This window comes from Crassostrea angulata, chromosome 4, assembly GCF_025612915.1.
Source record: "Crassostrea angulata isolate pt1a10 chromosome 4, ASM2561291v2, whole genome shotgun sequence".
In the NCBI taxonomy this organism is placed as follows: domain Eukaryota; kingdom Metazoa; phylum Mollusca; class Bivalvia; order Ostreida; family Ostreidae; genus Magallana; species Magallana angulata.
In genome coordinates, this window is record NC_069114.1 from 16,489,479 (window position 1) to 16,513,396 (window position 23,918).

At 32.0% G+C, this 23,918-nt stretch overlaps 1 protein-coding gene across 4 annotated transcripts in view; it reads right to left on the reverse strand.

The window, feature by feature from the left end:
• LOC128179979 (sulfotransferase 1E1-like) overlaps nucleotides 1–20,891 on the reverse strand; it is a 36,173-nt gene extending 15,282 nt beyond the window's left edge. The window contains exons 1-5 of one of the 4 annotated variants that reach the window (XM_052847709.1): nucleotides 20,621–20,891; nucleotides 18,782–19,096; nucleotides 18,041–18,144; nucleotides 16,023–16,218; nucleotides 14,071–15,748 (exon numbers count right to left, since the gene is read on the reverse strand). In XM_052847709.1, coding sequence (XP_052703669.1) covers nucleotides 15,639–15,748; nucleotides 16,023–16,218; nucleotides 18,041–18,144; nucleotides 18,782–19,096; nucleotides 20,621–20,783 — 888 coding nt within the window. In that variant the 5' untranslated portion in view covers nucleotides 20,784–20,891 and the 3' untranslated portion in view covers nucleotides 14,071–15,638. Of the gene's footprint in view, nucleotides 1–417; nucleotides 733–4,089; nucleotides 4,387–14,070; nucleotides 15,749–16,022; nucleotides 16,219–18,040; nucleotides 18,145–18,781; nucleotides 19,097–20,620 lie in introns of those variants that run through there. The other 3 variants (XM_052847708.1, XM_052847710.1, XM_052847707.1) reach the window with 3 other exon arrangements.
• Between the last annotated feature and the right edge of the window lie 3,027 nt (nucleotides 20,892–23,918).

Sequence of the window (23,918 nt, forward strand, 5' to 3'; positions counted from 1 at the left end):
CTTAACAAAAGAAAGTAGACACATTATATGCAAAGAAACAAACATTTAAAAAAATCTAATCCAGCAAGATTAAAATATGTAATAAAGCGACACATACCAACTAAATTTTACATGCCACAATTCTTACAAAAAACTCTTATATTGATGGATGCGTGAAGATTTTTTAATATTGAAGGGCCCTCATACATTTTAATATAATAATATCAAATTAAGAGGTGATATATTATATATTAAAAATAATTTATAGTTTGAGAATGTTTAAATGTATAAACGTATTCTATAGCCTCCTCTTGATCTTCTCTTTTGTAAAATCACTCGTTTTAAGCTTTGAATTGTAGGATACGTTTTCATTCACATTAAAGGCTAGTTATTGCAATATTTAAACTTTTTCCATTACACAACTGATTTAAAACTCACTGTTCTTTAAAAAATATTCAAAAAAGAATTCTTCAAATGTGTTCTCAGGGATACCGTCGCATGAGTCCGCAAATTTATACAATGAAACAGCAACATCTTTCGGGTTCCTTATGACATGAATGATTTTGCCACCTGTCTCCAAGTGCTGTTGTGGTAGCCACTGGAATGGAAGGTGTGTGCTGACGATATGATTATAAGACTGTAGAGGGCCCAGGTCTGGCAACCCTTCCAAGTAAACAGCCTCTCTGGACTTTGTAGCATACTCTGCCTTTTTTGTAAGCAACATATGAGTAATTTCGTACACCCAGTGTGTTCCTACAATGTAAAAACTTTTATCTTATAGATTATCCCCAGATCAAATCTTTTGTTTTATTCTGTCTGTGAATTAAATGATAAATATATTTTTGATAAGATAATAGAATATTAAATCTAAAGTTGACTGTTTTATATCTGAGGTAGACTTTAAAGTTGTCTGATTCAGTTTGTAATCAATAACATTTATCAGAACCAAGAGAGGTGTTTTGATATTTATATGAACAATTGTTAAAGATCTTTTTGAAAATTGCAATGCTCAATATGCAATGTGACTATGAAGATCATCTATTTATTAAAAAAAAAGCTCAATGTATAATATAAAAACAAAAACTGGCAAAAATTCAGATTTTTTTTAATGCAGAATATATTTTATTTAATGTTCCTGTTATTTCATTAATGACTCCTTAAAGCTTGTCCAATTATGTCAATTATATCAATCTCAAATTATCTTAATATATATACATATACAATGTAAAGTAACTTTTTCAAAACATATTCAGGAATAAATAATGTCTATCGGACAATCGTTGTATCATAATGATGTATTTTCCTAGGGAGCAGGGAGGAAATCCTAAAAAATATATCTACTTTTGTACACGAGCACATACATACATTCATCGCCTTATGTAAATTTTATAACTGTAGATTCCTTAATTTACTCAAAATACTTTATTTTTGCGATGCCACTATTTTGTAGTTCTAAGTTATAAACTTCCAAGTGTTGACCCTGATAAATAGAATAATTTGAAAACTACACAATGATATAATGTAAAATTTTCTTACATTTCTTGAATGATATGTCTTGTCATTAATATCATAGATAAAATAAGAACATATATTGAAATCAATTACCCGTGACGAAACGTCACATCATATAATATGATTGTCTTTTTTGTGATTGATATAAGTATTGGGTGACAGTTTAAAAAGAATACAATTAACGTTGCCGAACGATCATTTGAGAAACAGATCATTGAAAAAATTTTGTCTGCATTGATTCTAGCACAAATTGTACTCAATTTAAATTTGCTGTTTCTTTTGTCCTCGACAATGTTTTGAATATAGAGCGATCCGAGGAAAATGTTATTTTGATATTATTTTTCTTTCCCTAATTTAAACGCCATTTCCATCAACAACTTAAAATAGCCATAAAGCTCCGAGAAAAATTCAACCAGGGGTCAATGCATCGTTCTTAAGTACTTGAAATACAGTTGAAGTCAGTCGTCCCGACGACAAGAACATCACATGTGCATCAGATGTTGTTCATAAAGTAAATACATTATACAGTGGTAACAACGTTATTGTTCACAAGTCAAATAGTTCTTCCACCATGGGTGATCGTTCGTGTAACGTGCGGGATCGTGCGTGTATCAGAAAATTGGTTTGCGTTTTTTACCGTGCTTGATTGTGCGATTTTATTTAATCTTTTGATTGGTCGAGTTAGTTTTGCATGATTAGGTTTTCTATATTAAGCATATATCGTATCTTGACATATACTTTTGATCATATAAGCCTCAATCAAGAGAGACACGTTGAATGAAAGCGATCAATCTTGCCCATACAAGTTTTCTTTCAAATGAAAATACGATATTTATTCCTCTCTTTTACATTGCGTAAACATTTATTAGAACCGAAATATATTTAGATGCTTTAAAATTACGAATAAATAAAATTCAATCAACTAATACCGTATAATATGAAAATATGGCATGAGTAAAATCAAAATTCTTTGGAACAAGATAACAAATTTACCTGTTTCTCGCACAATTAAATCATCACATAAGGGAATCAGATTGCATTAACATTAACTTGTATATAAATAATTTTGTGAAGAGTATGCATTTCTGTTTTTTCTTTTACACCTTAGTTTCATTAACTTCTACCCTTTAACTTCTGGTAGAAGTTAATATACGTTGTGGAGTTAAAACAATTTAATTGGTGTATGGATCCTATCGCACCGTTTACTTGTAAATATAAAACAGTGCATGGCTACTGTAAATGCCGATTTTTTAATTAACACAGCATATTGTAATACAAATTAAAGCAATAAGTTTTCTTAATTCTTAATAATTAATATAAAAAATCAATTCAACTTTGAGTTTCAATAGACTGGCAATGCCCTTCTGATATGCGGGATTGCTTCTTTTCCTTTGTTCATTGGCCCGAGAAGAAGCGACCCTCTTCCCTCTAGATAGACAGCTACAGCTAGGAGTTTTTTTGACACAAATCGTAGAACTACCGACACTTTTTTCCAAGTTTATTAATTTTTGAAAACAATTCCTGCAAAGTATTCCGCTTTCAACACAAATACCGCCATAATTTTTAAAAAGTTCTTTGAAACCAATATCAGTATTTGCGTAAGATTCAATCAATCTAACACGGTCACTTTTATCTATTACTACATACAATACAAACATTCCTTTTTATCAGATTTTTGTTTCACAGGATTATTAAACATTTCATACGCACAAAATTATCTACATTTTCACACATAATGCTATTTTATTTTTGGGACGTTCACCTGTTCCCTTACATGTATATTGCAAATTATTCATTAATTAAGTAAAACAAAACTTGAAACAGCGGTGTAAAATGGTTTTGTTTATTAAGACTGACATATTTTAATCAAATCGGCCGAGTATGGTGTTATAGACTCGGCAGATCGCGTAATTACTAGATTATTTCCAATACTGTGTATAAGCAGCACCGACAGAGGGCGCGCGTCAATCAAGCCAGGAATCCCTGGCTTCGATGTGTCTCTTTTGTACGATAGAGACAGAGGACCAGTCAATAGTTTAAAATGGTGTAGAATCGTTTGTTTGCGGTTTTTTTTATCGTTATCTTTCATGTATTGTGAAAATTCTGTAAGTTAGAAATCGTTCGTGTATCATGCGTGATCGTTCTTGTATCAGAATCGTGCGTGTTCTTTGTCAACAATAACTTTGTTACAACTGTATTTGGTGAACACTTATAATTTTTTTTTCGAGTGTATATACATGTACTCTGTACAACACGAGAAGTTCATGCCTATATAGGTTAATGCCACGTTGTATGAGAAAAAGTGCAGTAACAAACAGATGCTTATAGCAGTTACTAACTTTTGATTTATGTGCACATTTAATATAAAACATTAATCAATCTACACAAAAATGTGTATAAGTCGTGCTCTAATGTATAAGTTTCAAAATTATTCAGTTTCTTTGCTCGACAAATATTTGCACACTTTATCAATATACAATTAAACATATAGTAACCATCCATTAAAATTTAATTATAACTTGAAAATAGAACCTTATCCAATTCCTGGATATAACCATAAAAGATGTAATTTAAGATTACACTTTAAATACGACTTACCCGATCGAGGAAACGTAGCCAGAATAACTGAATCTGGACCGAGCTTTAAGTCTTTGATATTTTGTATTGTTTGTCCAGCGTTTTCTAAACAATTTGGAAACTTTAGTAAACCAATTCCTTCATATACTGGATAGTCCAGTTTGCGAATATCGAGGCCCGCCATCTTATCGTTTTTATCTTTTGTTACGACCATTAAAACGTTACATCAACATGCAATTGACCTATTTTTTTGAAAGATTAACCAATGAGAGCTAACTCTCATTTATTTATACGTATTACATGTATTTTCATTTCCTTCCGCCTACAGACCGCTAAATTTTAATCTAGAAACTGTTTATTCAGTGAGCTGAGAATGCAATGAGTTATTTTTTATGAGCTAAACAAGGTTAAAACAATCATTTATTGTATATAAAAGTATCTAATATTATTGCTTAACCCTGGGCCGTTTTTTTCAAAGTGCGTTCATATCGACGATATGTACTCTGCAATACGTCACCTGAGTTTATTCACGTGACCTAAAAAATTTGAATGTCTCAAAAACAAGACTTCAAAAATTGGACTTATCCAAATTTTATGACGATGTGAAAAATATGAATACTCCAGGAAGATAAACTCTGTCAAAAATAAGTACTCCTATTCTGATTTATTCTATCAAATTGAATATAACTAATTAAAAATGACCTCTTATTTTCCGTAAACCAGTTAAAGAAACACTAAACTGTTTGAATGGATTTAGAAATATACTTAGGAATGCTACTAAGTAAGAGTAAAGCAAAATCACCAAAAAGGGACAGTGCTTAGCAGATGGGGAAAGGTACTGTGTGAGTACCTGCTGGGGTGTTCTGCCGGACAACTCACTGAATAATAGGAAAGACTGTCCTTTTATACACCTACTAAAAATAGAAGAAAATCAGTATATATCGATCTGTCCCATTGGACTACCTCAGCCAATGAGAATGAAGTTTATTTAAAGGTATTGAAATAAGACGGCTTTGCAAACATTGTTTATAAATGGAGGCCTTGGTGAACCTCTACTAACCGGTAAAACATTGTAAGCATGCATATTTTAATGACTTCGCGTTGTCTTTTTGAATAAAGCACTTTGGAAACAATTTTATCAAACATATGTATTATTTAGTAATTACAACACAATTCAAATACACAAACATGTATAACTTAAAAATATAATAAACATTTTCCTCCATAATCAATATGTGTATCATAGTTAAAATGTATAAATGATAAAATGTATCATAGTTATGGGTAGGGGTTATATAAATATTATATATATTCAGTTTTTAAAAAGAATGAGACAGTATCTGTCTTTCGTACTAGATGACATATTATTGGTATTACATAATCGGTCATTCAGCCGGTGTTTAAGACTCGTGACCGTGCATAAAACACTTTAATACAAATTTATTTAGGTATGGCCTTATCAAACATGATTCCACTTTCTGAACTTTTAAGGATCCTATGTACATGTAAATTCAACGAAAGGTGAACAATAAATTTTGACTTTCATAACCTATTTTGATTGTTTACATATATGTAAATGATGCAGCGGGAATTTCTCGCTCACATGCCAAAGTGTTTCTCAAAATGTATTATAGTATGGTGTGCTTTGAAGTGCAAAGAGTGTTGGCTTAATGAATTTATCTGTTTCAGATCATTTTCTTATTCAAATACTTGTAATTAGTTCAAACTTACAAAAACCTAGGATTAGCCTGTAGAATTCTGTGGGCTACAGTCATACAGTGTATTTTATTGCATTATATTCCCGATGCGATAATCTTATTATTATACATTATAACATTTTAGCATCGCGGTTATCTTGCATCACTTAAATTATTTTCTTTGCAATAAAATAAAATTAGCCAAGACTGACTTCTTTGATGAGAGAAACTTTAATAATATACAAATTCAATAATATGACATAAAATACAGGTTTCAAGTGACTTTTAAATTTCTTTTCACGCATGCTTTGGTCCATATTCTATTTATGGCCATTTATTTGACCACGTTTCATCATCAAATACTCCTTAGAGAAGTCAAAGTTGCTCTCATATATAATCAGATTTTTTTTAAAAATGAGACAGTATCTGTTTCCGTACTAAATGACACACTTATTGTTGGTATTACATAATTCGGTCATCAGCCGGGGTTCAAGACTCGTGACCGTGCATGATAAAACACTTTATACATTTTTTTAGGTATGGCTTTTACAAATATGATCCTACTTTCATACTGAACTTTTGAAGGGTTTTATGTTCATGCATATTGAACGAAAGGCGACTAATGGATTATAACTAGTAAGTATATGCTTAAATAGTACATCTACATACCTAATAACTAATAAGTTTAATAAAAGATTGTTGGCGCACCATATAATAAACTTTAGGCTTTTAAACTTACAAGGGTTTGCCCAACCGCCAAAGATATTGAATGAATTTATTAGTTTACACTGAATGATGTGATACCTTGAACTTGTTTAGATTGACAAAAAGCACCCTAAGTTTCCTTGTTGAAAATTAAATCAATTTATGCATGTGTAACTAGATCCCCCAGACGAGAATCATTTAGATCACAAGATAGATATCCATTCTACTCTTATTTGTATTAGCATGAAATTTTAACCTTGATTTAAATCTGTCTGTGTCCTACTTACGATAACCCCTTTAAACATGTGTGGATTTTGACACACTTAATCCTTCGACTTGTTACCGTAAAATGTCAACATTCTATATATCTGCACAGAGAAAAAAAACCTCATTTTACTGCGCTTCAAATGTCAGTTTTTGAAACGCTTCAATCTTCCTCCATTGAGATTTTGATTTTAAATTGAAGTTAATTTGCCTGTTTTTGCAAAAGTTTACCAACAACTGGCATGTATGGAAACATATATTTGATACAATTCAGAAATTAATTTATTTTTTGTTTCTTATTTGTTTATTATTAATATTAACCGTTTGCCTTTGTTTAACAAGCAACCACTGCCAAATCTGGATGAATGTGTGAGTGGATGAATAGAAAATGGCTTTGAATTATATTATTAAAATGTTTGTATGCATATGAAAAAATAATAAATATAAAAAATTGCCTGTTTTAATGATTGTCATATCATGCCACTTAATAAACGTTTTCAACGTGTAAACGTGTAAACCGCAGACGTGGTAATGACAATGAATATTATTTCACTATGTTCCCAATGAAGTAATTTTCCGCAAACATTATAGTAACGCGGTTATTTTGCTTTTATTTAAATATTATTATCTTTGTAATAAAATAAATTAACCAAGACTGACTTCTTTGCTAGGAGAAACATCAATGCTATACGTTTAGTAAATAAGGTAAAGCAAATAAAAAAAATATTACTTCCAAAAAATATTTGATAAAATCATTTTGTGGTAACGAAAAATATTGATTCTTTGTAAGAATTTAACCACCATGAAATGAACCAGCACGAGGGGCGTTCAATAAATAATGTCACGAATGATTTGGTTCATATTCTATTTATAGCCGTTTATTTGACCACGTTTCGTCATCGAATACTCCTTGGAGAAGCTGGTATATGACCACAATTCGAGACACTGTGTGAGAATATGACTGATCAAGTTATCATCCAATAAGGTTGAAATTAGATGCTTCATAATAGCATGTGTCAGACCAGTAAGAGACGCCAAAGAAATTTTCAAAAATTTGTGTGATGTGTATGGAAACAAGTGTAAGTCATTGATACAAGTTTAAAGGTGGGTTACCAATTCAAAAAACGTCCAAACAGACCTTAAAGATAAGCAACGTCTTGGAGCACCTCAAATCTACGAAAATTACGATGGACGACGTTTATCAAAAATTGTTAGTGGTAATGAAACATGGATACATTATTTTGAACCGTAGCCAAATGATCTTCTTGAATATGATTGGGGGTGTCATATTGAAGTGTGATCAGGTTCCAGAATTTTTTTTTTATTCAGGGGATCAGTAGGCAACAAAAAATGACGTTTTCTTGCAAAAAAAGTATGGTTCCCAGAACTCCTCTTACAACTTATTGAGTAGCTACGTCATCTCTTGGGATATAATTGGGGCTGTCCTATAGATGTGCAATAAGGTTTTAAAAATTAAAATTTCATCCAGGGAGTCAAATAGTAGCAGAAAATTGACTTTTATCACTAAAAAAAACCATAGATCCAAGAGCTCCTCTTATGATTTAATGGATAGACACATCATATCTTGGGATTTGATAGGGACTGTTCTATAGACGTGCAATAAGGTTTTAAAAATTTAAACTTCATCCAGGGAATCAAAAAGTAGCAGAAAATTGACGTTTATCACTTCAAAAAAAACCATAGATCCTAGAATTCCCTTTATGATTTAATGGAAAGACACATCATATCTTGGGATATGATAGGAACTGTTCCATAGATGTGCATCACGGTTTTGAAAAATTAAATTTAACACTGAGGCCCATTACCTACATACCTTTTGATGCCCTTTAAGAATCAAGAATATATATAGTTAAGGGGTGGGGATCTCAACCGTTTTCGAGATATTCGTGCACTTCCTGTTCGAGGGGGGTCATAGCCTATATACCGTTTGATGCCCCTTGATACAAGGAACAAGAATATATATGGTTTAAGGGTGGGGATCTCAACTGTTTTGTAGATATGAAGGGACTTGCTGTTTGAGGGAGTCAGGACCACCCACAGGGCCCATGACCTACATAACATTTGATGCCTTGACATCAGAAACATGAATATATATGGTTAAGGGGTCATGATTTTAACAGTTTCTGAGATATATGGTAACGTCAAATTCCTGGGGGATGGGGATGACCCGAGGTGTCAGATCTAATAAACCCTATATATTGCCAATAACAGTCAATATATGATTATGAAAACCCTATATTATTATCTTTGTCCGTTTTCAATTTACCATTTACAATAGAGTCTACGATTCTTCCTACAAGGTTCAATGTTAGACCCCCACACCCTTTTGACCCCCCCCCCGAAAAGTGGTTGTCTAACCCAAAATGAGAAACATCAAACCAGGGTGCTCAACTAGATATGCAGGCCTATCATATCCTAGAGTTTTGTACAATTCTGTCCAGCCATCTCTGGGAAACAAGTTCAGAGCGGGAAAGAAGAAAAAGAAGAAGACGAAGAATAATAATACATGTATTAAGAACCGTACAAAAACAATAAGTCTCCAAATTTCATTCGGGAGACTTAATAGTAAAGATTAAATAGAGATAGGATCATCAAACATCAATAATTTAAAGATAATTGACAATTTCTGATTCTAAGGGGTTCAGGATGACCCCTTAGGGTCATAAATTAATTACATGCCATAATGATCTGATGCGCCATGACCTAAGGAGGAATAATATCTTTGGATTAAGGTGGGGATCTCAATGGTTTTTATGATATTTGATTATTTCAGGAAGAGCACTTGGGATCATGACCTACATACCATCTGAAATGCCTTGAACAAAGAAACAATAATATAATATGTACATGATATATGATTCAATTCAAAAACCCAGATAATTAGATCAATTATCTATGTTTTGTAATACGTCCTATGTATATATACATGTATTAGTTTGTGTTTTGTTCTATACTATTCATGTTCATGACTGTAGTATGGCTTAGTCTTATTTTAAATTACATTAAAAATTGTCAAATATATGATTTGGAACCCCCACCCCCAAACAAACTCAAATAAAAACTGTTCTCCCCCCCCCCCTTAATTGTCGAATGATCTATTAAAATCAAAATATAATTTGGGTGTCTAAAAACTTTTATAAACTGGTAAAAAATGTTATTCTTAAAAAAATTACATTACACCTTGCATAATTGACAAATGATCTATTAAGATATGACCAGAGGTCGTATTTCTACCTTGGGATCAATAACTACCGGTAGTATTCATTGACAAGTTAAAATTAAAAACAATAAATGATTCAAATTATACCGGTAAATGTTTATACTCCACATTCACTCCCCCCCCCCCAATCTAACCTGGTTCTAAAGATTCAGTCTTCTTAATACATTCTTACATGTGTACAGTAGCAAATTTTAAATCATTTCTTGATTGCTTTTTCTCTCCTGATGCACATTAACATTTTGGAAATTGCTTAATTCAATTTTTAAGATTTATAAACAAAATCTTATATGCATGTGTATTCGCCTATTTGGGGCAATTGTAAATTCTCCTAGACATTAATCAGTGTCATTATTAGGCTAGGAATTACCCACATGGATCAAACCCTACATTATGAATAAGATAAAATACTTTATTATTTCTAGTTCTAGAATGTTAGAGTGTCTCCTAGGTGACATAATCTATATACAATTTTACGCGCAATGACACAAAGAGCAAGAATAACTTATAGGTTTAGGGATGAGGATCTCAGATCTCAGAAGTTAACAAAATATACAGTGTATCATCATTTCCTATTTCATAAAGGCGAGGGGGGGGGGGGGTTAACGACATCACCTGGGGGTCATTAATGTACTTTACACCATTTAAATTGATGCATCATATTGACATTAGAAGATATTTTGTATTTTCCTGTTTCGTGGGGTCAGAACAGTCCCTGAAGGTCATGACCTACATTGTATTTGATGCATTATAATACATTAAGAAAGAAATACTCCTTCCTTCCTATTATAACTCATATAAAAATGATAAGTGTCTAAACTTATTTACATCTAATACACAAATTTAATACGAAATTGTTAAGGCTCTATACAGGGTCAATATGGGGTCAACTCAATAGTGCAAGTCTGACAAATGAAAAATATAACTTTTGCAATTAAAATGACAGAAACTTTACAAATACGATAGGATAGGTAACGATGATAAACTTATTTAAACATTAAAAGAAGATGACACAGTATGCTGTCAAAGGGAGATCACATTAAGAAACTGAAAGTAGAACTTATGTATGCTGGCATCTCATTATATTGTGCTACTGCTACTACATGTACAATGTATTATGCTTACCTATATTGGTCAATATAATAATGATAATCCAATTAAAACACAATAATGAATTCCTTTACCTGATCTTAACTAATCCTTTTCTGCATATGGAAAACACATACATGTATATATACACGTGAACCCATCTAATCGAAGAGCTGGGTAAAACTAGTACCCGCTAATGAGGCCTGCAGACCTGTGTTGTGTACGTAACTTCAGACAAAGATCAGTTATTTGTAAGATGCATGTATTTTTATGACCTATTCTTCAAATCCACTTGCACTATTTAATTAGGTGAATAACAGCTTTAAGGTGGTGCAGGACACCTGCATATTGTGATGTATACTTCCTATCGAGATAAACAATAAAGTATATTAAATATTAAATAAATATTTACCCCCTAAATAATGTTACCTAACATTTAAGCGCAATGGGTTAGAGCGTTTACATGTCTGTAAGAGCACTGGGGTCCAAGGTGTATCTTTGGTAATTTTACAATTGATATAAATGAATTTTCATGGGGGGGGGGGTCTGCATTCCTCACTCTCACTCCCTTCTCTAAATCTGTGCACTCGATGATGTACATGTAGGCACACAGAAGCAAACCTAAAACCGGCAACTGCCACGGGGAGGGGGCATACTTTAAATTTGAAATTTTGTTTCTAATAATTAAATAGACCATTATACTTTTTATCACATGAAATGTTAAGATTATTGATTAACTGAAAATTCAATGCAAACAGTTCAACCCCAAATTGCACATATTGCTGCTCATGTGTATTATCATATGGGAAGGGATCTCATCCTTCCGTTATGAAAATTATAATTTTTAAATATATTACCGGAGCTGGCATGTTGCCTTCATTTTTAATTAAACTGGTACAAAACAGTGTTATTTAGGGGCAAACACTTGGTGCGGGTATTACTGTCTAATGACAGCATCTATTTTTTTTTTAATTATTATTTACAATGCTTTAGAACTGCATTTCATATGATCAAATGATTTTTTTAGAGTCAGTCGTTGAGTTATAAGCAAGATACAGGGCTCACAATTATTTGTCATGTAAACAAGGCTCGTGCCCTGTCTTTGTTAACATATGTTCAATATACCATGCTGATATGTATATCTCCTGATTTATATTAAGCATAAATGAACAGTTCCTAACGTTTAACACATTTATCATAGGTCAAAAACTTGAATTTTCACTTCAACATTCAGAATGTAAACAAATGCCTTGTTTACATAGCAAAGAAGTGTAAGCGCTGTAACTTGTAACTCATCGAATGACATTCAAATTTTGGTTGCCTATTGAAAAGGCTTTACTGAAGCATTGTTAACATTAAAATCTCTTGCAATTCCATAGACGAAACATTTGAAGAGTTCTTATTTGGATATTTTTAAAAGAAGGTGAGTTGGATATACACCAATCGTTTGAAGGACCTGGGTTCTATATATAATTACATTGCAATAATTGCACTTAGATGTAAATGAAAACGAATCCTACAATTTATGGCATAAGGGGTGATTAAACAAACAGGAAGATCAAGCGGAAATCAACATTAAATTAACATTAAAATTCAAACGAACAATTATTGTTTTATCGCAGTTCTTAACCGTCTTCAATATTTTCCTGAGAAATGTTAAAAATGAAATAAACGATTTTGTTTTTAACCCTTAATGGGATGTGATGGTATTGAATATATACTTGTAGAAAAATATTTAAACCTACACGCATTTATGAGTCCTCCCCTTTAAAGATTTTCTTAATAAATTTAGTTGGTATGGGTTTAAATTATTCAAATTAACTTTAAGAATAATTGGATTATCTTAAGACTTTCTAGACTTTTCTTTCTTTCTTTCTTTCTTCTTTCTTTCTTTCTTTCTTTCTTTCTTTCTTTCTCTCTTAATACAATGTGTTTTGTTTTTGTTATTAAGAGGTGATGTATGGCGGCTGGTTCGATTACAACAAGGCGTTCATCAGAGAGTCGGAAGCGCGAAAAGACCAAATCATCATGTTGCAATACGAAAAGCTGCAAAGAGTAAGCAGTAAAATCGAAAATACTTAGTCTAGTAGTACAATAAAACTCGGTTATAGTAAAGTCCTAAGGACCAATGGATTAACTTTTTGATATCCGTAATGCGTTATATCCGTTTAATGAATTCGTAATAATAACTATAGCGAATTCACTATGTACATGGTTTCTTTCATTAAACTATAAGTTTTCCTTAATTTGACAGTTATTTAGAAAATCAAAATGGCAGATGTTATCAAAGAATTTCTTTTACATCTAAAATGCTTACACTTCTTTAATTCTAATGTTTAACTAAATTTTAGTGATCATGATTTTGGCGAACTTGTATTTATCTGTTTTTATTAATTACAATGCCTGAATTTTATAGATTAAATTCTCCTTCGACAAACTACTGTAAAATGTCACAATCTTAAATATAAGATATACACATAAAAGGAAAAAATAATTTTATTGCGTTTAAAGGTCGGTTATCAAACCGCGCGAAAATCATCAGTCTTTCAAGTTAAGAATTCGAGTAAATTGGGACTTTGCATAACCTGTTAAAGTTAAAGATGAACACCGTCGTAAATAGATCTTGTCCGCCATATTTCTATTTCAACAACGTTACGGTTATCCCTACAACCCCTAAATATGCTGCAGACTTTCAACAGTTTATTTTTTTTTTGCTGTAGAGGTCTTACCTGTATGGACGTAGATCTTGCCTCGCCGTATTACTCGGTCACGATGAAATTTGAAAATATTCAGTTTTACGCACTTATTTCAAGCAAGGAGAATGCTAGCATCAAATAAACTGGTTAAAATGTAATTTACAAACAGAATATGCACATAAAAATAAAAATTAAAAGCATAAAATTCAAAGATCCCGAAAGGAATATTACACGTCAACCAAGAGTTTCAGGTGTGCAATCGGGTGTTACGAAATTGAAGGGTTTATATACAAGATATCTGTGTGTCACAGGGTCGTTAAATAAATAACGATCAAAGACTTGGATTCGTACTTTGCTTTTATATTATATATGCAAAGAAACCTAGAAAACACAGAAAACACATTCACAACACAACACACACACGTTGACGAAAGACAATTACATGTACTACATATTAAATTAAATTACAAACACAATGGTTTTCCCAATTATAATACCGGTGATTTACCGACAATATCACTGAACATGATGTTACAATAATATGTTTAACAGTGATCTTACCAGGTATCCAGGACTTTAAATAATAAAAAATAACTGGATCTTTGAAGATCAGGAATGGAATATAACAGTAAATGATACTAGCGCCGTAAAGGGTAGAATCTGTGGGTACTGGATTTGGCGGGACTTGCGCTTATATAGTGAACGAAGTTAGTAAAACATGCATATTAATGAGCTAAAAGTCGTCTGTCATTGGTCAATAAGACTTATATACATGAACCTGGTCACTAAATCCTAAAAATGGAAAAACCACGTGTCTTATCACAACATTCACACATGCACTCATTCATACATACAGCAATGCGTTCTATCGGCAATGCGCGCTGATGAACATTAAATAAATAAATTAATATGAACTGTGACATGTGTGACGGTGCCTATTTACTAGCGGTGTTCGGCTTTAATGTCTAGATCTGTTACATCATGTATACTTGATAAACGTGTTCGATGTGTATATTGTAGACATGGAGTACATTACGGTGTTTTCTTTTTAATTTTAACTTTAGGAAATAAATGTCCGCGAACATTATATAACATCGAAATTATTGGGCATAAGTGTAAGAATAATTTTCTTCAACGTTGAAATTAGAAGAGGATTTGAGAGACTTTTCTGCTAAGAGACTTTTCGTTTCTATGCATCTAGTTAAAAGATAATTAAGGGAAAGAAAAATAATGCTAATTATTTCCCTTGTTTACTAATATAAGAGAAATATTGACAACATCATGATTATTTAATATAAAAACATAAACCCACCGTGAAATTAAAACTACCGTAAAAGTTACCAATTCATCAAACCGTGAAATTATTAACTCCAGGAATAAAAGACGTTTACAGAATGCATAATTACATGTAAATTTGTTTTATTTTGATAGGCTTTATTTCTTGATGTTGACATTTTCCATTACTTATGATACTTTAGAAATAAACATGGTCTCGTGATATTTATCTTTAGAGTAATGCATATTTTTTTGTATTGCATTTTTCCGTTTTGTTCTAGTGAAGACTTTTTTCATAAAAAGAGGTACCTTTAATATATAGATATTCTTAGAAGAGAGAATGAAATTCTATTTTAGAAAAAAAAACCTTGAATCTTAAATATTTTTTAAAGCCGTTGGAGGACATCAATTCTTGAAATGTAAATGGCCTAAATAGTCTTTATTTTCTTGTGTAATAAAAACCATCGGTTTATGACACAATTACAAGCAAAATATTTTTTTTTATTTCATTGAATATAAACAATAGATATTCAGATAAATCTTGTTCACTAAGAGTTGAATGATAATGCATAAATATGATACATATATCAATTTCTGATTTGTACTCTACTCAAATTCGAATTCCAATCCAATATCGTCCATATTGTCTGCATTTGTTTTGTCAAATGCTTCACTCATCGCTACTGTGAAATAATTTTTCCAGTCTCCAATTTCACCTAAAATAAAATTCCTTTTAATGTATCATTCCTTCAATATTGACAGTGTTTTAAAGTAATAAATTTCATATTTTGATTTTTGTATTTAAACTAATGGTAATTTTTTTCAAAAATGTTTCATATATCTAATGATGAATATTGATTAATCTTTTGATTGGTTAAATAAAGCAAAACTATTATAAAGGTTTTATATATTTGAAATTAAACAAATAAGTAAGCTGTAGAATAAATTTTCAAACTAACCTTACACATTTATTAAAGTATTCTTAGTTACCTTTCCTATAAATGGTAGGATGTTCATTAAGACTCACAGCTCGCATGATCTTGGACAATGCTTCATCATTTCGCACGCTTTTATCAGCTGTCTTTAAGTTGTCAAATTGACACTTCTCTGCTATTTCTTTCAATAATCGGTCAGCTATTTTCACTTCTAAGAACTCCGCTAATCGTTTTAGTTCCTTTAGTGTGTTCTATTTGAAATGTTCTTTTCAATATGTATGTATGTGTACATTTGAGTAAAACATGACAAAATTCTTCACATTTTCTATGTTTTTACTTTTAGCTTTTACCTGCTTAAGGTAATTATCCATACGTCACAAAACAACGTCTGACGTAATTCACGCGTTATTACGTTTTTTCCGTGCCCGATCTAATCGAAACCTAACGCTACGGTGTACATGTGTTTCAAAACAAAAAAATCAAGCTGATCTAGAAATTAATTCAAAACAAATCTATTAAAAATCCTGAAAACTGCAATCAATTAGCCTATTACTCAGCGAAATGAAAATTTGACTGGGTTGTGTCGATTGAGTACTCGTTTTGAAAATATAGACCGCTTACTTTTGTCCTGCATAAACATCAATTCATTACAAGGCTGAACTTAATCCAATTCTTTGAACATTAATCCCTGAAAGTCCATAAACATCCAAAATGAAATCCTGACCGAGATCTATATATATTCCAGTGCATAAATAAGGGAGATAAATACACAAGGGGAAATAATTTGACTTATTTCATCTTTATCCTATATTCGCTTAGCAACGAGCATAGATATATTTTCAACAACAAAAAATGTTTTTAGAATTAAAATCATGCGCTGAAGAAAAGTTATTTCATTTTAAGAACAGTCTTTAAAACCATTAAAAAAAGGTTGAATAGAGGTTCTGTCGTAAAGGCATATCAGGTAGATAGCATTATCCACGCGTGTGACTGCAATTTCTAAATACCGATCTCGATCCATAATACTTACCGATATCCAAAGATACAATCTTTTGCGGTTTAAATAATACAGATTAATCAACAGTTTGTTTAAATCATGTTTTCTAATTAACAATAATTTTAACATATTTTTTTAGAATGATGAAATAATAAACCTATGCACAATTTAAATTTTACGGATCTTTTTTCAAAATATATATTTTAATGATTTTTACCCAAAATACGCCCATTGTGATCCTGAAAAGGCCGGTCCCTTGGGTAAATTTATTTCCAGTTGATTAAGGGCGTTAAGGTTTAAATAATATCAAAATTTTAGAGAATTCTGTACGTAAATAAAATTATAAGAGCTTAAATTCTCTTTGAAAATTTATTTCATTTTATCTCATTTGTATGCGGATTTATCTTTTTTTGATAAATAAGCAAGTGTAACATAATGATTTGAAAGAATAATTCGATTATTTTACATAGGATATAAGTCAAAAAATGATTTTGTGAAATTCAAATTTCAGGCTTAGGCTTATATTCTCTATGTATGAAAAAGCGCCATTTTCTGCAATCGGTTCTATTTTTAGCAACGACCCTAGCTCTTATAATACCGATGGACCACCCAACAGGGTAAAATTTGATGAGAAGATATCCTCAGATACATGTTTGAAAAATATGAAAAAATTCTGTACGCATTTTATTTATCTAGTGGGGTATGGACCATTACCTTAACTAAGATTTAAATGTCAGCGGTAAAACACAAAGCTCTGTAAGTTGTCATGTGAACAAAGCTAATGTTTTGTTGCTGTTGTTTGTTTTTTTGCTGAATTTAAATTTGCATATTATACAATGGTTTGCTTCTAAATTTTGTGATTTTCAATCATATTTGACTGGAGTTCAAATTTTAGCTAAGCAACAGAGTTACAAAATTAAGCTTTGTGAATATCAAACAATGCAAAGTTATTAATATCTTTTAAATCAAATCAATTAGGACGGAAATTCTAAAAACATATTAATATCTAATTTTTCCTTAGAATTTAGTATAAAAAGAACGTAAAATTCTGTTCTTGCCAACAGTAACACACTTACGTTTTTCAATGTTTCGTATTGCAGCATGATGATTTGGTCTTTTCGTGCCTTTGCCTCTCTAATGAAGGCTTGGTTGTATTGAAACCAACCCCCATAAATTGTCCCTAAATATCAAGAAAATCATATTATATGATGACAAAGTCCCGAATTAGCATTAAACAATTAACCGTCGTTAAAAGCTTTCTGGAAATAACTAGTTACTTCTTTAGTCGCGTAATAAAATTCCTTAATCACCTTGGGTAAATGGCTCTAGTTTTGAATACGTAGCAATCAAATATATGTTAAAAAGTTTATGGTGATGAAAAACTTTTAAACTCATGAATAAATTCTTTTTTGAACGTGTTTTTTTTAATCAGAATCTTCTAAATTCTTATAAAAAGAGTTTGATCTTTGATAACATTATAGCACATAAAAAACTGTAAAAATTGTACTTATTTTTTTCTCAATACATTTTATTCCTATTTTCCCCTCAAGGTTAAAGAAATACTTAAATTAATTCTTAAGATGATAGGAAAGCATCCAAAGAATTGACTCATTTTATTTTGGTTTCAATCAAGATTATTTAAATAATAATCGATCGTGGCATTTCCTGTAGATTTTTCTCATCATATAGCAAATAGCACTACGATATTATAGTGTAAAGACAGAACTATTCTGCGCTCATAGAGAGAGAGAGAGAGAGAGAGAGAGAGAGAGAGAGAGAGAGAGAGTCGTTAAAACGATTGATTGATAAATACTCACTTTTCCCCAAAAAAAAATCAGATAAAAAATATTCAAATGTTTCTTCTCGCAAAAAACCACAGGAGCGCAGCACTTCAAAGAACGAAACCGCAACATCTTTAGGATTTCGTATGACGTATATGATTTTGCCACCTCTCTCTACGTGCTGTTGTGGTAGCCACTTGAATTGAAGGTGTGTGCTGACGATATGATTATAAAACTGTAGAGGGCCCAGGTCTGGCAACCCTTCCAAGAAAGTGGCCTCTCTAGAAACTGTATTGTAGTTTGCATTCCTCGTAAGCAACATATGAGTAATTTCGTACACCCAGTGTGTTCCTACAATGTTAAAGCTTTGAATCTAATAGGGCTTTTTAAAAAAGCCTTTTGAAATATATTTGTTATAAATTTGACTGTCACAATCTATATTAATAAATGAAAATGTTGTACTCAATTTCAAGTGCTTAAACTTCTTTGAATTGGAAGAGAAGTAGATTAGTGACCCAAAAACTTTTTTTTATAAATGGTCCAGACAATATTTTCATTAAACAATTGACTTTGAGATAAAAAATAGGACAAGTTAAATATTTTAAATAAAATATTATATTTATTATCTAAACATTTAAGAGACGTGGTTTCCTTCTCAGTATCATATCAAGTTTGAAGTCTTAAAGTCCGACCCGGACAAAGTTAAGATAAAGAAGAAAAAGAATGAAAAGGAAGACATATGTTTTAAGTTTCTTAAAACTGAAAATTGCAAAACACCCGAATTTTTTGTAATATATATTAGCACAGTTTTTAAAGCAGAAGAAGAGAAAAAAATTAACCAAATATCTGCTGTTCCGGATACAAATCCACATTTGTGTAACATATAATTTTCCCAAATAAAAAAGTTTTAATTTGAAAAAATACTAGTATAATATTGATTTTTTTCATTGTTAAATAAATATTGACTCAATTTTTTTTTTGTAAAAAAACCCCTGACTTTGAGTTAAGGTGACTTTATATGTGTATGTTGAAATGTATTGTGTAATTTGAAATTAATTTGTTTAGTACCGTCAGCGGTTCTGTAATGTGCATTGAAAAATATTTACATTTACATTGCCTTTGTCTGTGATAACACTACGAACTCGATTTTTTAATGTATAGTTTATTTTATTAATGACCATTTTAATATTAAATCGAACGTTTGTTGAAAATATATAAATATATGTTCTTAGAAATCATCTCTAAGTATTATGTAGTAATCAGATATTGTCGGAGTAATTAAATCTATCATCAAGCTCTTCGGTCTAAATTGGATTTGAACACCACGACAAAATTCGATCAATTTAATACAATTTTAATATACATTACTTGATTATTGAAGCCTAACACGCTTCAAGAGTTGCTACTTTATATCAATATGTTGCATATGTTTTAAAATTATATGACATCACTTGGATTTCATAACACATGAAACGTACATGAAATACTATCCCATATCACAATTGCTTGTTGTGTTTAAATTTTTAGACTGTCTAGACAGTCTAAAAATGGCCACGACCATTGAGCCTTCCTAACACTTCAGATGGTTATCGGTATAACAGTCTAAAAATGGCCACGACCATTAAGCCTTCCTAACACTTCAGATATTTATCAGTATATGTATAATTTAAAATATCTCCTTTAGAACAAAAACTATATATAAACATATAGAAATTACCCAAATTTAAAGGGTTTATTAGGTAGATTTCTTTCGTTTTAAAAATAATTAATAGCTGAACAAATCATATCTTAAAATTCTAGGCCGATCGGAAGGTTAATATATCGACAATCCAGCCACCTTAGAGTAGAGTGGACATGTAATTAAATTTGGCTTACCTGATCTAGGAAACGTAGCCAGAATAACTGCTTCCGGACCAAGCTTTAAATCTTGAATATCATTTATCACTTTTCCAGCATCTCTAAGAAGTGGTTCAACTTTGGCTAACCTGACTCCTTCATAAGTTGGATAGTCCAGTTCGTAAACATCTATGCCATCCATTTTTCTATTTTACGCAATGCTGTACATAACACAACACTAATTTTGACGTGGCGAGTTTGTCTGAAATAATCTTTTTTTTTACCTACTTATTCATATAAATACGGAGACGTGTAGGGGAACAAATTTGTTTCGTATTTCCTTAGATACATGTCCTTTATTGTGTTATGTCAACATTTAAAGCATATGCAGATATGTATTGTGAGTTCTAATGGATGCAAAGGCAGAATTAAATCGTTTGGATATTTTATCATTTCTTTGGATTCATTTATTGTATAACGACTAAACTTAAAACAGGTATCTTTTTGAAATAAAAAAAAGATAATTTCATAGGAGAGCAACAATTTTCGAGTAAATTTTGAATATCTGAGTAGCTCAATAGGTTGTTTGTTTTAGATGAGACTTGGGATCATTAGTTTGGCTCTATAACGTCACCGTTTAACTGTGGAATCATTTTAATTCACGGGGGCCAATTTTCGTGGACTGTTAATTTTTTTGTCATTCTTGGGGATTAATTTCGTGGAACGGTTACTGTCCCATATCTCTTTCTTTAATTGTATTCGTTGAGGATTAAAATTAGTGGGGGAGGGCTACCCACAAATACCACAAAAATTGAGCCACCACGAATTGTAATGATTCCACGGTATTCAGATGATGATTTTATCTTTAAGTTAGACTTTGACCAAACATATTCAATATATTCGTATACATTTAAAGCGGTTGCATAGTAGTATGAAACAATGTAGCATTGCGATCAGAGAGGCTATTTTTCCTATATATTTCAATGTTGAATTTTGTATCCCTTTTGGGGCTCCATTATTCGTCAGTGGATTTCAATTGGAATAATTTTAAAATGTTTCATATATCAGGATTCTAACACAGAAATTCATCAAATCATACCATTTCATACCAGAAGATTTTAGTTTTTGTAATCCTTAATTGCACTTTGTACCCCTCCGTTGCGCAAGTATTGTCCCAGGAGTCAAACTTTAAACAACATAGCATCTACACTATACATATATGTAGATGTTTTGGATTGAGTTTTGGACTTATCTGGTGCGGTGGTTGTTAAAAAGCAGATTAAGGAATTTCATGCATTCTAGTCATAAACTTCACCTAAAAAAAATATCCTATTTTTCTTTATTGTAAACATTTTTCCCTATCCATAAGGATATTCTATCCCATGTTAAGTTAAATTTGGCCCAGTTTTGCTTAAAAGGAAAAAGAGATAGACGATCGTCGAACAACTACAGATCATAAAAAGTTTTTGCGTCAGGTAAGTTAACTTCTTAACTTATACATGAATCTATCTCTCTCTCTCTCTCTCTCTCTCTCTCTCTCTCTCTCTCTCTCTCTCTCTCTCTCTCTCTCTCTATATATATATATATATATTTATAATTTAGAAAAAAGGGTAAATCAATCCATATTGGCTTTCACCATTGTGTAAAGTTGTTATTACCGTGATTATCAATGTACAAAATATTTTAAAGAAAATTTCATTTAGCAGTCGACAACCAAATCACAATTAGATATTGTTGAACGCTTTGTCTACGCATGAATAATTAAATATATATACATATTGATTTCGTTTTAGCTCACCTGAGCTGCAAGATCAAGTGAGCTTTTCTGATCACATTTAGTCTGTCGTCTGTCTGTCCGTCTGTCTGTCTGTAAACTTTTCACATTTTGCAACATCTTCTCAAGAACTACTGGGCTCAATTCAACCAAACTTGGCACAAATCATTCTTAGGCAAAGGGTATTCAAAGTTGTGAAAATTAAGGACCATGCCCTTTTTCAAAGGGAGGTAATTAGAAATTATTGAAAATTTTGAGAAAATTATAAAAAATCTTCTAAAAAACCATTAGACTGGGAAAGCTGAAACTTGTGTGGAAGCATCCTCAGGTAGTGTAGAATCAAAGTTGTGTAAATCATGATCCCCAGGGGTAGGGTGGGGCCACAATGGGGGGGGATCGACGTTTTACATATGAATATATAAAGTAAATCTATAGAAATCTTCTTCTCATTAACTCATGGGCAAGGAAAGCTGAAAATTGTGTAGAAGCATCCTAAGATATGGTACATTCAAAATTATGGAAATCATGAGCCATGGGGGTAGGGTGGGGTCACAATCGGGGGGTCAAAGTTTTACAAAAGAATATCTTAAAAAATCTTCTTCTAAAAAACTCATCAGCCAGGAAAGCTGAAACTTGTGTGGAAGCATCCTCAGGTAGTGTAGAATCAAAGTTGTGAAAATCATGATCGCCAGGCGATAGGGTGGGGCCACAATGGAGGGTCAATGTTTTGCATAGAAATGTAACAAAGACACTTATTGCCTCTGCTGGGGTTTGAACCCGGGTCTTCTGGCACGCCAGTCCAGCACTCTACCGATCGAGCTAAAGGGTTAACCCACTAGCTAGAGCTAGTAGGAATGCCATATACTTGACTCTGCCACTTGTCCCCCTCTAAGGAAAGAGGCGTCCCGACTCTCCTGGAGTGCCAGCACCTATGGGGCGAAGTGCTAGAGACAATCTCTTTCACCCGCCAAAGAATACCCAGGTCCCAACGTGGGCGCCAAATGTAAGAGATACACTTATTGCCTCTGCTGGGGTTTGAACCCGGGTCCTCTGGCACGGCAGTCCAGCACTCTACCGATCGAGCTAAAAGGCTAACCCACTAGCTAGAGCTAGTAGGAATGCCATATACTTGACTCTACCACAGAAATATATAGGGTAAATATTTGAAAATCTTCTTCTCAGAAACAAATCAGTCAGGAAAGCTGAAACCTGTGTGGAAGAATCCTCAGGTAGGCCCCAATGGGGGTGTCGAAGTTCTACATAGGACTATATAGAGAAAATCTTTAAAAATCATCTTCTTAGAAACTAAACAGCCAGGAAAGCTGAAATTTGTGAAAAAGCATCATCAGGTAGTGTATATTCAAAGTTGTGAAAATCATGACCCTTTGGGGTAGGTTGGGGCCACAATGGGGGGTCAAAGTTTAACATAGGATTATATAAGGTAAATCTTTAAAAATCTTCTTGTCATAAACTAATCAGCAAGGAAAGCTGAAACTTGTGTGGGAGCGTCCTCATGTATTGTTGATTCTAAGTTGTGAAAATCTTGATCCCCAAGGGATAGGG